Source organism: Lolium perenne, chromosome 3, assembly GCF_019359855.2.
Source record: "Lolium perenne isolate Kyuss_39 chromosome 3, Kyuss_2.0, whole genome shotgun sequence".
Classification (NCBI taxonomy): domain Eukaryota; kingdom Viridiplantae; phylum Streptophyta; class Magnoliopsida; order Poales; family Poaceae; genus Lolium; species Lolium perenne.
The window spans coordinates 24,114,496-24,128,674 of NC_067246.2; the positions used below are offsets into that span (position 1 = coordinate 24,114,496).

At 47.2% G+C, this 14,179-nt stretch overlaps 2 protein-coding genes and 1 long non-coding RNA gene across 5 annotated transcripts; 1 reads left to right on the forward strand and 2 right to left on the reverse strand.

Moving 5' to 3' along the window:
- The first annotated feature begins 2,289 nt into the window (after positions 1 to 2,289).
- On the forward strand, positions 2,290 to 8,901 carry LOC127340954 (uncharacterized). 2 transcript variants are annotated; one of them, XR_011754686.1, is made up of 8 exons: positions 2,290 to 2,782; positions 3,238 to 3,381; positions 3,644 to 4,258; positions 4,889 to 5,106; positions 6,236 to 6,327; positions 6,464 to 6,565; positions 8,006 to 8,060; positions 8,497 to 8,901. It is a non-coding gene; the product is annotated as an uncharacterized lncRNA (long non-coding RNA). The 2 variants fall into 2 exon arrangements; XR_007875079.2 differs by lacking the exons at positions 8,006 to 8,060; positions 8,497 to 8,901 and having other exon boundaries at positions 6,464 to 7,996.
- Positions 8,902 to 9,509: 608 nt separating this feature from the next.
- LOC139837819 (uncharacterized) lies at positions 9,510 to 12,457 on the reverse strand. The gene is made up of 2 exons (XM_071827109.1): positions 12,170 to 12,457; positions 9,510 to 10,610 (listed from the first exon to the last, which is right to left on the reverse strand). The coding sequence occupies exons 1-2, from the start codon at positions 12,455 to 12,457 to the stop codon at positions 9,510 to 9,512; spliced, it is 1,389 nt and encodes a 462-aa protein (XP_071683210.1).
- Positions 12,458 to 12,721: 264 nt separating this feature from the next.
- LOC127340955 (Bowman-Birk type trypsin inhibitor) lies at positions 12,722 to 13,782 on the reverse strand. Of its 2 annotated transcripts, none has more exons than XM_051366724.2 (3): positions 13,627 to 13,782; positions 13,329 to 13,550; positions 12,722 to 13,034 (listed from the first exon to the last, which is right to left on the reverse strand). In XM_051366724.2, exons 1-3 carry the CDS (start codon positions 13,730 to 13,732, stop codon positions 12,799 to 12,801), a joined length of 564 nt encoding a protein of 187 aa, XP_051222684.1. In that variant the 5' UTR covers positions 13,733 to 13,782; the 3' UTR covers positions 12,722 to 12,798. The 2 variants fall into 2 exon arrangements, with proteins under 2 accessions (XP_051222684.1, XP_051222683.1); XM_051366723.2 differs by having other exon boundaries at positions 12,722 to 13,073.
- Positions 13,783 to 14,179: the final 397 nt, after the last annotated feature.

Here is a 14,179-nt window from a genome sequence, read left to right on the forward strand (position 1 = left end):
TGCAATCTGCCCGTGAGATCCTTGGACAAACAGATCTCCTCTAGTTTGACCCATAACTCGGCGGTGGTTTTCTCCTGCAGCACTTCCTGCAGAATATTATTGGACAGATGGAGTTGAATCAACGATAAAGCCTTACGGTCTTTCCGCTTCTCCGCATCGGTCCAGGTATCCTTCGCTTTCTCGCCGAAAGCATCGATCGCTTCATCCAGATCTAAAGATTGGGCGAGAATCGCCCTCATCTTCACTTGCCACAAAGCAAATCTCGTAGTGTAGTCCAGCTGCGGTAGATCGAACTTCAGTGACGACATCTCGTAAACCCTAGATCCAAAGAACACGGGCTCTGATACCACTTGTTATAATCGAGATGCACAATAACGAAGAACGAAAAGTAAAACACTGCAGGGGACACGAGATTTTAATGTGGAAAACCCTTGCAACACACAAGGGAAAAAACACGGGCGCCAGCCAGCAAAACTTCACTATTTCGGCCCAAGCCTCCGGCGACGGGCCTCGCTCCGCTCGTCAGAAGTTAGCCTCCCTTTAGTATATGAATTTGGATCAAATATAACACCGCGCACCTCGAGCGCTCTCCCCGTGTCGTCCTGCTCGGGCCGTCTCCGCCTTGATCCCTCGGTCTTGGTGTCGTCTTCCTTGTGTTGTAGAGGAACGACAAAATCTGGAGGAGGCGCCTGAGTGGCGGCAAGCCGACAAGGTCGGGAACTGAAGGCTGCTACGGCTTGCTTCGTTGTGCCAACGACGATGGAGGCGCAGCCAATGGCTTCAACATGAGGCTTCTGGAGGCGAGGAGTGCGTGGTGTGGAGTTTCAAGGCCGGGGTGTGGGGCAGCGACAAAGCCCCGTCCACGTTCACCTTGCCTCACTCGCTGTCGGAAAATCATGGTGCTCACAACACTCCAAGGCAAGATACACGCCGCGCTGCAGCACGACGACCCTGCACGATTGGCGTTCACGGCTCGCCGGCAAAGTGTGAGAGCGCAATGCACCACCCCGGCCAGCTAGCCCCGATGCTCCGACCAATCACCCCTACGCGCTGAACCCTCGCGAGCAGCCACGGCTTGCCTGCCCTGCATGCCGCCCTGGCCATCCGCGCTCGCGCCAATGTCAAATCCCGGTGGACTGCTCACTGTCCAGCGCGCTGGCGTCGAATATCGGTGGCCTCATGTGGTCTAGCATGTCGGCGTTGACTCCGTGTGGGCGTCCCATTGGTCCAGCGCACGTGGCCTGCCTCACCCCGGGAGGTCATGCTGGAAGAGGGGAACATGAACGCAGTGGTTCATGTCGCGGAGTGCTAGCGGTGACGACGCTCGAGGGCAAGAAATCGTGCCGGTGTGTGCCAGTAGCTTCGCGTGGTGGCGCCTACGGCCGGACTTGCGGAACCAATTGGGGCGGAACAAGGTTGCCACCGCCGCCCGGGGACGTCGCCGCGTCGGCCTCACCCTTGTGCCCGGGGACGCCGCCGCATCGAACCCCATTCGGGCTGGAGATGTTGACCGTAGCGTGAAAGAGATAAGGAAAAAATAAGACACGCCGTGAAAAAATAATGACATGAGTGGATCGTGACACCCATTCCTGCAGATTTAGTGAGGGCGTTTTTGCAAAAATGCACGGATAGACTTGTCAACACATTTCCACATGGACAAATACATCGTTATACCAGTGTCCGGTGACCGTAGATGAACAGTTACACGTATTTGGGGACTGTGAATAGGTATTTCCAATGTACGATGACTAAAGTGAGCAAGGTCGACAAGTACGTGGACCAACCATGTATTTTACTCTTTCCATTTAGCAAACGATTGGAGTTATCTGGATCCAAATGTAGCAATTAATGATTTATTTTTGCAACCAACACGGTGCATGAATTGGCTAGCTGTAGCAATTAATGAGTTTTTTCATGTGGGTATATTATTATTTTTTTGAGTAAAATGTGGGTATCTAAAGGTATAATTGCTGCACCCCCATGGCCTCCTCACAGCGCTTTGAGCTTCTCCACCGTCGGATTTTCTTGTCTGGTCAATCTGGTTCGTTGGATGTTGGTTGAGAGAGAGGCTGCTGGTTGGGTAGGCTGCTAGCGAAAACCATGGAACGTCCATATGATACCCGCATCAGACTGCGTCTGGGCCCGAGCATCGCGCGGACCCGCCTGTCGGTCGCTGCGTGCGCAACCACCATGGGTCGATCAAAATATCTCTCACAAGCCCAATTAAGCCAAGCCAATCAGCACGGGAGAACCAACCCTATCCCAGTCTTCCCCAATCCCTCCCGTAGCCGCCGCCTCCACAGCTCCCGCTCCTCGCTGCCGCCTCCCGCTCCTCGCCACCGGTCTCCTCTCCGGCGAGCTGTCGTCCTCCCGCTCATCAAGGCTAAGGACGAGCTGTGGGGGTTTGGTGCTGAACCACAAGGTCCTCGCCGTGGCGGCCTCGGCTCTGGCTAGCACTGACGCGCTTGCCTCGGTGTTCGTCGGCTCCGGCGAGGCAGGGATGTGGGCGTCGGCTGCAGCCGTTCTCCACGGCGTGCTGGCCGTGACGGGATCTAGGAGGACATGGCTGGCAGGACCATGCTCTCCTCGGTGTTCGTCCGCTGCATCGAGGCAGGGAATTGGGCGCCGGCCGTTCTCGGCGGCGCACTGGCCGCGGCGATGAACATGTGGAGCACAGCAGGCAGATGGGCACTCTTTGAGTTTTAGCACAAGATTGAGGAGAACATCGAGGCCAACCTCGGTGAACCATCGTCCTCAACATCAAGAATACGTCCACCTACAGGTCTGTAGCACACCCCTCTACCTATCAGCACACTTTTCCTCATGTTATTTAAAGAGGATTTTTTGTGCTTCCCAAAGTCCTCCTCTGAAAATAGATCCGCAGTATGTAAGGTCATGCAGCTAGGTAAACCATCACGTTCCTATTTATATGTTTTCATTAATAATCATCATGTCTAAAATGTTTCCTAGATTTTTTTAATGGTCATTACTCTCAGAAAAGCTAAAAACTAGGTGACTAGATATTTTAGATCATCCGGTCTAGATTTAACCTCGCTGAACATCACGTTTTGGTTTCCGGATTCGTTGCTATTTCTTACATAGTGTTTGATAAAGTGATCAATTAGCTCATGTTTCATCTCCAGGTAAAATAAGATGCCAATATATTTGGCATTCCGTTCAGACCATCCATTGCTTTGTCGATGTTTGATATTAGACATTTTTTGTGTTCTCATGCAGGTGTTGTTGTGCCCCAGGGTTGTTCTTAGTGGTGATGGCCTGCTAATTATTTGACCAAGAAATCAATTTAACACCGGTGGTGGCTACCTACGATTTGATACAAAAACCATGTTTTGCATACCGAAATATTGTGTGCGGGTGAAGGTAAAATTTTGGTTTCAATAGTGGATTTTCCATTATATGTCGCAGCAATGTACTTTACTAGAATAAGCCAACTGCATAGTTGTAATGATTTTGGTGACTCGGATTATTTGGATATTGAATGTCCTTTTGCTACAAAGAATTCAAGTAATATTTTCCATTAATTTATTATCTTGGTTTAGTTTATACCTACACAGTGGGCTTTGATGCTTTGCTAAATTATGGATTATTTTCAGTAATAAGATACTTGTTTCATTTTTTTCAGCGCTAGATGCGGGTCAATTATGATCGCATGGGACTCCGAACTCACAGGTTTATCTCTCCCTACTAATCCAGATGCATCTCCATAGTCATTTTGCCCTCCACAATTTTATTTCATAAAAGGTCAAGGCCAAGGTAAAAGTGCAGCCAAACTCCTCCTATCTGATTTAGCCCCTAGAAGCTAGAACATCTCACCTTTGCTTATGCAAATCTGTTTTGTATATGACTAGGTGTTCGATTAAAATCCTTGCTAAGATATGTTATATTTATGCTCCACCGTACCAGGATGTTAAGGAGAGAGATTTCATGTGAGCTTATATTCTATACTTCTATCCCTTCTCACTGACAATGAATGTGTTGTTCTTCCTGGTTCAGCTAGGCATGAAGCACCATTATCCCTAGAAGCTTTTGGGAATGTCTTGGCCAATACAGGCTGTGATAAGATGTGTGACTAACTATGTCCAGAAGTTTTCGTGTATCTATTGAAGTATTTATCATATTTATTTAATTCTAATATCTTTCTATCATGTGCAGTTTCAATTTGCTACAGATTTTTCCACTTCAACTGTTATGCAAACCTTTTTGGCTGAGGGAATATTTTGGAAATATGTGCAGTCAGGTATCCTTCCTCTTTATATATTCTCTCTACTGGTGCAATTTTTGAGACTTTTGAGATCATAATATGATTGAGACTCATAAGTCATAACACAAATATGTTTTTAGATATTCAATAATAGTTAAAGCTTAGATGAACATCTAAGGACAGATGTTTACATCCATTCTGGCGGGGAGGTTCTTACTACGACAAGGATATTCCCGTGTGCTTAGCTAAGTCATTAGGATCACTTTTTTGGCGTTCATTAATTAGCACCTCGTATTTCTAATTTGGCTTAACTATCTGCTACTCTATGGGCGACAATGATTTCTCTGTACCTAGCTAGCACATTTCATTAATTCCCTGGCTGCAGTTTTTGTTTCTTACTTGCAAGTGTCATCGAAAGCGCCCCTCTGGTAAACTAGCAACTGTATTGAAATCATGGAGCTAAGCATGTATTGGCATACCAGGATGCGCGTATAAGAGTGCTTTGATAATATTAGTTGAAGTACGTGGTCACCATTAGTTATTGGACCAACCTTTTTAGATTGGTAATGTTACAGTTCCTTGTCGTCTTATTCCTAGGTTTTAGTTCTTATTATTTTTCTGAATTTAATTTTAAGGGTTGAAGTCAATGTTCTATACTTTGTACAGGTTCATCAAAGAGAAGCGAGGAAACCAAGCCAAGGAGACACGCCACTGTGCGGGAGCATGTCTCCGATTGCTTGACTATGATTCTGTATTGTATGGATATCCTCTTCATGTATTATTCTATGTCGATCTCGACAAAGTGTAGCATTGCACTGGTGGTGTAAAATCTGCAGTTTACTTGGCATAAAGATTTCAGATTGTTGACCTTTTGCAGGCTGCAGGTACGTATCCTCCCCACAAAAAGGAACATGCAACTATTTGATCTATGAAAGAAAGCACATTATGAGCTCCCTTTTTTTTACAAAAGTTTCTTAGTAGAAAGAGTTAAGGAAATTGGTTAATCATAGAACAATGGCTGAACCAGGAAATTGGTTAATCATAGTTCATTGGCTGAACCGATAAAGATGATTTGTTAAAACAATGTCCATGCTGGTGGCATGGTTAGTCGCTTCTAAGAGGTGTATATGTAAGTGTTTCTCTGAATTGTGCACCTTGGCTGACCGCCGACGGCCAACGGATTTTAAATTAAGGGGCTGATTAAATGTTAATTAAATGATAAGGACTTGATTGGGCCACACCTGACTACGCTACTGCCGATCAAGTCCACAAAGGTGCAAAAGGAAAATGTTTGTGTCGTGTGTGTGATCTCTACAATCCTAATATTAGGCGTCGTGGAGGGCTGCCCAAGAAAGAGAATGCAAGACACATGATATATTGTGCTATTTTCCTCTTCATTGTCAACTAATAATATTTCCCTATATCCAGTAAAATGAGAATAATTATTCACTCTTTATTTAATGCTTGCTTATCACATTGGCACAAGTTTTCTGACTGCTCTATTTACTCTCTATGCCAGTTTTATTCACTCTCTATGCCAGTTTTATTCGTTCATGTCAATGGCCTGGCCATAACCATTATGTGTTACAGCTCGGTTGACGGCTATTTTTTTTCTCCTACTTGTTTTTTTTTTGGTAATGTCATGTATATATCATAGTCTAGGAAAAACCTAGCCGGCATGAACTAGAATGTGTATGCACTGTGTTTCGGCAACCATGTGGCTTGATCTCTATATGTTTCCCTCTTTTCATTACTATTGCACATATCATTGATTGTGTTCTTTGTCATATGTAGAATTGGTCCAAAACTAAGTTCATTTCTTGTAATGAAAAATCATTAAATTACTGTCTGAAAATAAGTACATTTTCATTTGTTTTATCAATGGATGAATCTCCAGACTTGGGTTTCCAATTATGCTATATATCCAACTGAAAATATTTCTTTGGTAAATTCATGCTTGACTTTCTTAGGAAGGCATTGTTGTGTAAACATGGAAGCTTACTTTCTGTGCAGGTAAGAAAAGTGTCCTATTCTTCCATGGAATGTGCGCTGGTGTTCAAATGTGTGGGTGTTCAGATGCAAGCTTCATAATCTCTACGTGATATGTATGTAGGCTTTTTTTTTTGGTATGGCTAGCTCTATTGTGCACCTCTTTCCAAATGTATGATGCATTTAGATGGCTACTGTGTTTCATTAATTTTCGTTTTCTCGAGGCTTACTTCGACCATCACTTTGCTGCAGGAGCGAAACTACATTCTAGGGAATTGGCTTCAGAGATCTACAGATATTCAGCGCTCAAGCTTCCCGCAGCAATTGATGCAGTTGCTGATACATCTTATTTAGGTTAGATCATCCTACTGCATTATTATGTATATTTTTTCGTTACCAGTTTGCTCTATACTATATTACTGAAGATATTTCCTTCAGTGTGCTCTCTGTTTAGTTGTAGTCAGCGAATTGAGGTATATCCTTTATCTCATTTGTCTTTGTACTACTCCAGATCATCATAGCCAGTTCACTTAGTGATGACCTATGGTCTCTGTGTTGTTTAGTTTTTTTACTTTGACTTTTCAGTTTCACCTTATTCATATGGGCGTAATGAACAAAATTCAGTGTATTAAGGCGAACTGAACCTAAAATACAGAACACTACAAGTTCTTTCTTTAGCATAGAAAAGGAATTCAGAGATGATCTATGCAGCTAGCTAGCACATGGAAAGCAAATTTTCCTCCCATGGTTCTCTATCCGCTACAGGTGCCTGCCCTTCACCAGCTCCTCTTTGTGCTGTATGTTGACCGGCGGTAGAGCCCAATCGTCGTTGGAACCAACTAGCAAGAAAAGAAAAATAGAAACACTAAATTACATCCGCGAGAAAGAGAGAAACCTGCAGCGCCCTTGCCCCTTGGAATCTTCAGCAGTGGTTGCAACACAACTGGGCTGGAGCTCAAATTGGTAGTTGTTTCGTTGCTCAACCTGGGTTAGAGACGAACCTGAGCTGAGCTCTGGGGCGCGGAGAAGTCAGAAGACGAACTCCAGCAGCCATCTGACAACTCGCCCCCCGCCACCCCGTCGTGGCATCGTCCGACCAAACGGCTAGAGCTTTGGGGAATGAGAAGAACTGTCGAGAAGAATCATGGACTTTTGTCAATGACTCAACTGATTGGATTATTTAGGCCACGGTAGTACAGTATTAGGGGTACTAGAAAATTGTAATTTTGCTAGAGGGCCACGACCCAGGTTAGCTGTGTACAGAATGAAGTTTCCCGCTTTACAGAAAACTAGATCTTGACTAGTTTTTTTTAAAAAAAAAAACAGATCTCGACCGGCCACGGAGCTTCATCACTATACATGCCGATAAAATAGAGCTCCTACCATTTTTCTCCATGGTCCATCTTATCCCGGTTCCTTTCTTTAGGCACTCGCTTCTTCTTGTCTTTATTTTCACTCTCTCACTCTCTCAATCAGACATTGAGACGGAAAAAAAAGGAGCAGAGCATCCTTGAAAAAAATACATTCGAAAAAAAGGGAAAAAAGTGATAAAAAAGCACCATGTACTGTCCTGAATAACTAAACAGGCCCAACCCATCAGCATTGTTTGTTAACCAATAATAGATAAAATGGTCCACTATTACCATTGTTGCACCACCATCGATTAATAATAAGTGTCGTGATTTTAGTCCATATTTTAATATGTGGGACGCTATGTGTCCTCCAGCCTAAGTTCACATGGTTTCTCCGCTCATCAATGTCTTCATGTTTCGTCTCATCTATATGTTTCCTCAGAGCAATCAAGTTGTCCTGCATTGGTTACAACTCTTAGATTGGTTCGATTTGTGAGGTATGTTTTCCACAGATGAACCTACGCGTCTTTCCTTTTCTTCCTTCCATTCTCTTTTGTGTTGATTTTCTCTTTCTTTTACTCCTTTTTTCCTCTTTTTTTTTGCTTCACCTAATTTCTTTTCTTCTCTGTTCTATTTCTTTTGTCAATGCATTTCTCATAACAAATCAGATTTCCATCTAGATTTTATTGCCCACTTTCTAATTTTTGCTACTACCATGGGTGTCGTCGCACCTATACCTCATAGTCTTTAATTATAGCATGCAATTGCTATATGTGTGTGATTCACATTTGTTTGTTGTTGATTCTTATAAGTTTTGAATGAATTAAAATATCAGTGGCCTAAAAAAGCTGAGTTCTCTAAGTCTTTATTGAACTTCAAAAGTTTAACAATGGTGCCTACTCCATATTGTCTTACTGCAAAAGGGCATGGCAGGGCATGGCAGCGGTGGGTGTGGGCGTGAGCCTGGTGCCGCTCGGGGTACATGAGTTCTAGGAGGACCTGCTGCGGGCTCGCCGCTGCGTGCACATGTTGCGGGAGGGGCACCAGGTGGCCAGGATTGTGACCATGTGTGAGGGGGTTCAAAACTAGAGCATGGACCTCATCTCCTTGTTGCCGCAATAACTTACCCTAAAATGTATTATTGCTCTTGATATTCTTGTTCAATATTTTAGCAAGTGCTCTTCCTCATATGTTGAAGTTGCATCATATTTTTGGTTTTCTGAATACCTCTCTTCTTGCTCATAACAAGTTCATGGAGTTAATTTTTTCTATGAAAATGGTGGTCTTGAGAAATGCTTGAATATGGTGCGATAATGCACTGGCTATGTAGATGATGATTTTGAGGCTCCTTCCTTCTTTTTGTTGCTCGTGCAGAATCAGTAATTGTTAGTTGATGCAATATATTTGTGGTTATATATTAATGTTTGTTCTCTTTTTTGTAATTTATTATGATTCACTATATTTTTTATGAAGATTTATTACCATTTTCCACCTATCCATGACTTGCACGGGTCGTGCGCCAAGACGCACATCAAAATCTAGTATTATTTAGACTGTAGGGGTTGTCCGTGGACAGTGGCATCCGAATACCAGCGAGGAACAGACGCGGCGGTTGCCACTGCCACAAGTAAGGGCATTTCCAACCGGCTGATCCAAACGGACGCGCTGTGCCGTTCGTTTTGGGTCGTTTGGGTGGCCGAGCGGACGCGCGGACGGAGCCACGCGTCCGCGCGTCCGTTTGGGTCGCGCCCTGCGCCCAACGCGGCAGGTTTGGGTCGCGGCCCCGTACAGTACTTTTTATTGTAAATTCACTATAAAAACACAAAATAAATTGTAGAAAATATATAAAATAGTTGAAATGCTCAAAATTTATTACACATTACATTGTCCACGTAATGAAGGATAAAGTATTATTCAAAAAAATAATGAAAAACGATACAAATGATCTAGGCTTCCGGATTTCCTTCATCATCGTTGTTTGCAGCATTGTTGCCTACATGCTGCCAGACGTGCTCGATCAAATCTGCCTGCAGCTGGTTGTGTACAGCTAGATCTCGAATTTCATGGTGTGCATGAAGAACTTCCTTGAATGATGCCGGGCCACGTTGAGGAGTAACCAACTCTCCCTGGCCCTCCCAGTCACTATCATAGAGTGAATCATCCCGCTCTACCTCAACAATCATGTTATGCATGATTACACATGCGGTCATCACCTCCCACAGAGTTTGCACATCCCAGGCTCTGGCAGGGTGTCTGACGATAGCCCAACGAGCTTGGAGGATGCCAAACGCCCGCTCGACATCTTTCCGGGCTGCCTCCTGCTCTTTGGCAAACCTTGCCTCCTGCTCTGAGTTGGGTTTTCGGATTGTCTTCACAAGTGTAGCCCAAGGTGGATAGATACCATCCGCAAGGTAGTACCCCTTGGTGTAGTGGTGGCCATTGATCTCAAAATCCACATCAGGGGACTGACCGTACGCTAGCCTATCAAACACCGGAGAGCGCTGAAGCACATTGATGTCATTGTGCGAGCCAGCCATTCCGAAGAATGAGTGCCAAATCCATGTATCCTGTGAAGCAACAGCTTCAAGAATGACTCTGCACCCCTCAGAATGGCCACTGTATGCCCCCTGCCAACCAAAGGGGCAGTTCTTCCACTCCCAGTGCATGTAGTCTATGCTGCCAAGCATCCCAGGAAACCCCCTGGAAGCGTTGATTGACAACAGACGAGCTGTGTCCTCTGCATTAGGTTGCCGGAGGTACTGTTCTCCGAACGAACCGATCACAGCTCTGCAAAACCTGTACATCGCTTCCAAGCCGGTAGACTCACTCATGCGCGTGTACTCATCTACGAAATCACCGGCAACACCATATGCAAGCATCCTAATCGCTGCCGTGCATTTCTGGTACGGAGAGAGGCCTACCTTGCCAATTGCATCCACTTTCGCGTGGAAGTAGTCGTCGTAGAGCTTGACGCCATCCATTATCCGGCGGAACAATGGTCTGGATATCCGAAAACGACGGCGAAACAAGGCCGGCGTGTACAATGCCTTGGGTTGGAAGTAATCGGTGAAGAGCTGGTCGTGGCCGCGTTCTCTTTTGCGGTCCAAGGCAGCGGCGCGCCCCGGCAAGGACCCCCGGTGCACGGGGATCTGCGAGACAATGTGATCGTGGATGATCAGCGCAGCATCCGTGAAAAATTCGTCGTCCGAGTCCTCGTCGGACGACGTGTCGATGAAGTTCTTGAAGAAGTAGTCGTCGTCGCTGTTCGCCATGATCTACAGATGAAGAGGGACAAATTTTAGTATGCCCATTTCATCGAACACCTCGCACGCGGAGGCCATCCAATGCGTCCGTAGGGACCTGCAGGCCATGGCCGTCTCGGCCGACTTGCGGTCTGCGAACACGGTGAACTAGAGCTCACCTCCGACGGCAACGGCGCAGCTGCGAACGGCGGGAGGTCTCGCGACAGTGGGAGGACAGCGGCGACAGCGTCCTCCGACTCTGCTACGACGCGGCGAAAGCAGCGCGGGACCGCGTCCTATGCTTCCGTCCCGCTTGCCGGCGTGTCGGCGACGGTAGCCGGCGTCGACGCCTCTCCCAAATCGCCGGTCCTTGGCTGGCGGCGGAGCGGCGGGAGATGTGTGCGAGGGGTTTGTGTTTTGGGAGACAGACAGGCGGGCCAGGGGCGGACAAGGGGAGGACGCGAGCGACCAGCATCCGGCGTCCGCGGCCACGCAAACTCGTCCCAGATTTGGGCCGGGTTTGGGTCATCCCGGACGCCGCGGCCATCCGTTTTAGGGATAGGTCCGCGCGCTGGGCCGCGTTTTTGTCCGGCTCGACCAAAACGGACGCGCGAGCGCGGTTTGGGTCGCGCGGTTGAAGATGCCCTAAAGAACAGGTGACAATTCGTAGGCATGTGATCCGTCGCGTTGATCAATTAATTCGAGGTTGATCGCTTGCCAACCCTTTGGTCCATGGCGTATCCGAACGATCCGATCTTCTAGCTGGACGTAAATGGGGCGTAAAAGTGCATCGACCCACTGCTCCAGCCTCCAGGGATCGGTAATCGCGACAGAATTGAAGCACGCGGGCTGGGCCACTGCAGATCCACCTCGGGAGGACTAAAACACAACCCAACTACCCATAGAAAGAACGATGCTGAGACTGCATATATGGAACATGAGTGCCATGTGAACCCACTTTTTAAAAAGTTTAAAATATGTTTTAAAAATCGAAACACAAAATGATTTCCCAGATGATCTCAAATATGTGCCCTGGACGAGTTTCGTGACGAAAAAACCTTTTATTTTGTCTTGGTAAAAAAGAGAAATTTTGCAGGACTATATAGCAGTATATATGTGACGTATTTTGTCTTTTTTAGATTCTAAAATAAAAAAGTGGTTTCTCTGCGAAAACTTTCTACGCTCTTGCGACAGCTCGCTCCAACACAGTTTACCGATAAACTCACCGGAGTCCGGCAAAATTCCGACGAATTTCCACATAATCAGACCAAATATTAGCCAAAAGTGAACCGCGCTCGCCGGAATTGGCCGCCCATTGGGTTGAATTCAATGAGAAGCGGCCGAGCATTGGGCAGGCAAGCTGCGCGAATCGAGAGGCGGCCGGCGTGGCGGGCATGCTGCATGTGGGATGCCGAGCGGCGGGACGGCGGGAGGCGGTCGAAGGGCGCGCGTGAGGTCGGGCGGTGGGTGGGAGGCGGGCAGTGGCCGGTAGTAGACGAGCGCGCGCCGACGGCGGCGGAGGGTGGCACGCGGGGGCAGGACATTCCGGCGGTGGCTGCCAGCGGGGCGGGTGCTGGCAGGCGGCTGGCGGGAAATCGTGGGCAGGTGGCGTGCATGAGGAAGGAGGAGAGGGAATATTTCCAAATATGCATGTTTAGTGTCTACCAGGCACTCAGTTCATCAATTTAGCTCTATTATCGAAAGAACAAATCGTAACAGCACACAAAAAAGACAAGAAATTGGTGATGCATTTTAAGTTTTTAACAGTACGCAGGCTTTTAAAATGCCCAGTGTCTAGATTAGGTTAGAATCGTTACAGCTGGTACGTAGTAGGCAATAATACATATAGCGTGAGATAATCGATCCGTGATTACATACAATAATCTCGATCGGTAGAACGCGTTGCAGCAGGGCCATGACACCAACAAACCAATTTTTTTTATTTATTGTTACACACACGAACAGGCTGAGGCCGCAGCAAGTAGCAAGCATGCTAGTAGCACGCGGCATCGGGGTCTCCCGTGTACCAGTCGTTGCAGACCTCGCCGCCACTGACTTTCTCGCAGCTCTTGCAGGCGCTGGCGCAATGCTTGACGGTGTCCTTGCAGCGGCAGGTTAGCGGCATCGGCGGCGGTGACCACTTGCAGAAGATCCTGACGCAGCATTTCCATGGCGGTCCCTCCTCATCTTTTTCTTCTTCCTTTGCCTTCTCTACCAGCGTCTCCTCCACTGCGGGCATTGCCAGGTTATGATCAGCAGCAGCCGCAGCTGCAAGCGGGGAATACATATCAACGACAGGAATATGAACATGGATTTCGAACGAGATCTAGCTGAGCATTATTTTTAGATAATCGTAGATAGAAAGAATACTCGTAAGGACTAAGGAGTGCTATTGAAACCAACAAATATAGGCCTGCGTGCCATCGAATCCACACAAGAATAGAAAAAAAAAAAGCGGACTAAAAGAGAACAACAAAAGAGAGATCAATGGAAATTTCGAAAAAAATCTTGCTAAAGATGGACCTTCGCTGTTGTCCTCCTCGGTACATCTGGGTCCCGGGTCGTAACCAGTGTACAGGTCTGCGCAGACGCTGAGTGAAGGGTTATCTTCGTCCTCCTCGCAGTACCTGCAGGCGTCGGCGCACTGCTCGACCTTGTCCTCGCACGAGAAGATAGGCGGGATCTTGGGGAGTTCTCTGAGATCGTCGCAGCACGTCCACGGCCTCGTCTTCGCCTCCTCGAGACCTGAACCGACGTGATCACTTTCTCGATCGCGCGCTAGCGCTAGCTGAGGTAGGCAGAAATTTTATGAAAGCTTCACCTTGGCCGTCGCTAGGGAGGCGAATAGTGGCGTCCACCTCGCCGGCAAAGCCAGCGGCGACGAGCGAAAGCGTCAGCAGGATCGCGGCGCCGATGCGTTTCTCCATGGCTGGTTATCGACCTCAATTTGCCTCTTTAGGTGCAGTTGAACTAGCCAGCTGCCGGTATATAAGTACCATGTGGTGGTGCCTCTTCACAAGAGCCTTTAGACTATCTCCAGTCGCGTCCCCCAAATCAGGTTTGGGGGACCGCGAACAAGAAATGGGGAAAAAAACTGTCCAGTCGCGTCCCCAAAGCTAATTAGCGCCTCATTTTGTGTCCGGCGTCCCCGTTAGAGACTCTATGCATAGAGTCTCTACCGGGGACGCCGGACACAAAAACAGCGTCCACATGCATGCATGCAGCCCCTAGTCCCCACATGCTAGTCTCTTTCCCCACACTTTCTCTCACCTACTTTTCCCACATGGGGTGGTCCCTCTATTAAAAATGCATGCATCCGGACGCTGTTTGAGGGACGCGGCTGGGAAGGGCCTCTTTTTTGTACAGATTTTTAG

Coding starts and splice junctions, on each gene's coding strand:
- LOC139837819 (XM_071827109.1), bottom strand. CDS start 12,457: ATGCATATTTGGAAATATTCCCTCTCCTCCTTCCTCATGCACGCCACC. Junction 10,611..12,169: donor CCGGCCGCCTCTCGATTCGC/GCAGCTTGCCTG, acceptor TTCCAACCCAAG/GCATTGTACACGCCGGCCTT.
- LOC127340955 (XM_051366723.2), bottom strand. CDS start 13,732: ATGGAGAAACGCATCGGCGCCGCGATCCTGCTGACGCTTTCGCTCGTC. Junction 13,551..13,626: donor CCTCCCTAGCGACGGCCAAG/GTGAAGCTTTCA, acceptor ACGTCGGTTCAG/GTCTCGAGGAGGCGAAGACG. Junction 13,074..13,328: donor CGAGGAGGACAACAGCGAAG/GTCCATCTTTAG, acceptor CCCCGCTTGCAG/CTGCGGCTGCTGCTGATCAT.